Consider the following 1,627-nt stretch of genomic DNA (forward strand, 5'->3'; position numbering starts at 1 on the left):
TAAAGCCTTCATTTAAGGATTTAGTGGGAACGTTCGTTGCTGAATCTGGAAAAAAGATGGCAAGGACTGATTCTCGTCTTGACTATATGGAGACTCACGTAGGAAATATGGGTGCGATGATGAAATCTTTGGAGATGAAAATTGGACAGTTGACCAGCGCTTTGAGAGATCAGAACAGGGGTCAATTTCCTAGTAGCACAGAAGTTAATCCAAAAGAGCAGTGCAAGGCAGTCACTTTGAGAAGTGGAAAAGAATTGGAGGTGCAAAAGTCCACGGAGAAAATAGACAAGAAGAAGATTGTTTAAGAGGGTGAGTTTGAGGATAGAAAAGAAAATAAAACTGAGGAATCCAAGGTCGAAGTTGAAGTTGAACAATCTCCAGTATTTAATCCGACCCTTGCATACCCACAGAGGTTAAAAAAAAGAATTTGGATTATCAGTTTGCAAAATTCTTAGAGATTTTTAAGAAGATACACATCAACATACCATTTGCTGACGCTTTGGAGCAAATGCCGAATTATGCAAAATTTATTAAAGATGTGATGTCTAAGAAGAGAAAGTTGCAGGAGTTCGAGACTGTGAAGCTGACTGAAGAGTGTAGCGCTATTTTGCAGAAGAAACTACCACAAAAATTAAAAGATCCAGGGAGTTTTAATATTCCTTGCTTTATTGGTGGTTATAAATGTAGTAAAGCTTTATGTGATTTGAGAGCAAGTATTAATTTGATGCCACTTTCTATTTACAGTGAATTGGAGCTTGGAGAGGTTAAACCAACCACTATCACCTTACAGCTTGCTGACAGAAGTCTCACGTATCCACGTGGAATTGTGGAAGATGTACTGGTAAAAGTAGATAAATTTATTTTTTCTGCTGATTTCGTGATTTTAGAAATGGAGGAGGATCATGATACCCCATTAATCTTTGGGAGACCTTTCCTGGCGACAGGAAGAGCATTGATAGATGTGCATAAGGTGAACTCACCTTGAGAGTGTGTGGAGAAGCAGTCATTTTTAACATCTATCAAGCCATGAAGGGATCAAATGAGGTAAGTACTTGTAAAAGCATTAATGTTATAGACTCATGTATGTCTCTTGATTGTACAGGAACTAGGGATCCTGTAACGAACCGTACTTTTTACTACTTAAAATTTGCGAAAAATTAAAAATTTTCTTGAATACAAAAATAAAATCAATACGGTCGTCACTATATCATCCATTCACAATAAAGATCTTGTTAAAAGAAAGGTCTTCTCAAAGCATCTCGCATCAAACATAAAATCAGAGTATTTTAAACTTGCATAAAAACGTTAAAATAACGTGGGCGGTCCTCGAGTCTAGCCTCCCGCTCAGTCCAAGCTTGCCCCTGGGTTGCCACCTCCTGTCTCCTCATCAACATACTCACCTGCATCGATCAAGTCTAGTAATTCTAAAAACTCAACACGTATAAACCGGAATAACGAGTATTACATAATAAAACCACATGCAACTTTAAAATAGAGCGTACATACTAAAACTTGAACTTGCATAACCTAACTTGAACATACGTACATACATAGACGTGCCATAACTTGAAAGCTTCCATAAACATGCTTGCATAACTGAACGTACTTAAACATACATGACTTTATT

At 37.3% G+C, this 1,627-nt stretch overlaps 1 protein-coding gene across 1 annotated transcript; it reads left to right on the forward strand.

The window, feature by feature from the left end:
• Nucleotides 1-508: 508 nt before the first annotated feature.
• Nucleotides 509-985, forward strand: LOC142523776 (uncharacterized). The gene has a single exon (XM_075627507.1). The coding sequence runs from the start codon at nt 509-511 to the stop codon at nt 983-985; it is 477 nt and encodes a 158-aa protein (XP_075483622.1).
• The last annotated feature ends 642 nt before the right edge of the window (nt 986-1,627 follow it).

The sequence above is a fragment of the Primulina tabacum genome, chromosome 14 (genome assembly GCF_025594145.1).
Source record: "Primulina tabacum isolate GXHZ01 chromosome 14, ASM2559414v2, whole genome shotgun sequence".
Classification (NCBI taxonomy): domain Eukaryota; kingdom Viridiplantae; phylum Streptophyta; class Magnoliopsida; order Lamiales; family Gesneriaceae; genus Primulina; species Primulina tabacum.

Bases quoted from the DNA above. Each gene is read 5' to 3' on its own strand.
- LOC142523776 (XM_075627507.1), top strand. From the start codon at position 509: ATGCCGAATTATGCAAAATTTATTAAAGATGTGATGTCTAAGAAGAGA.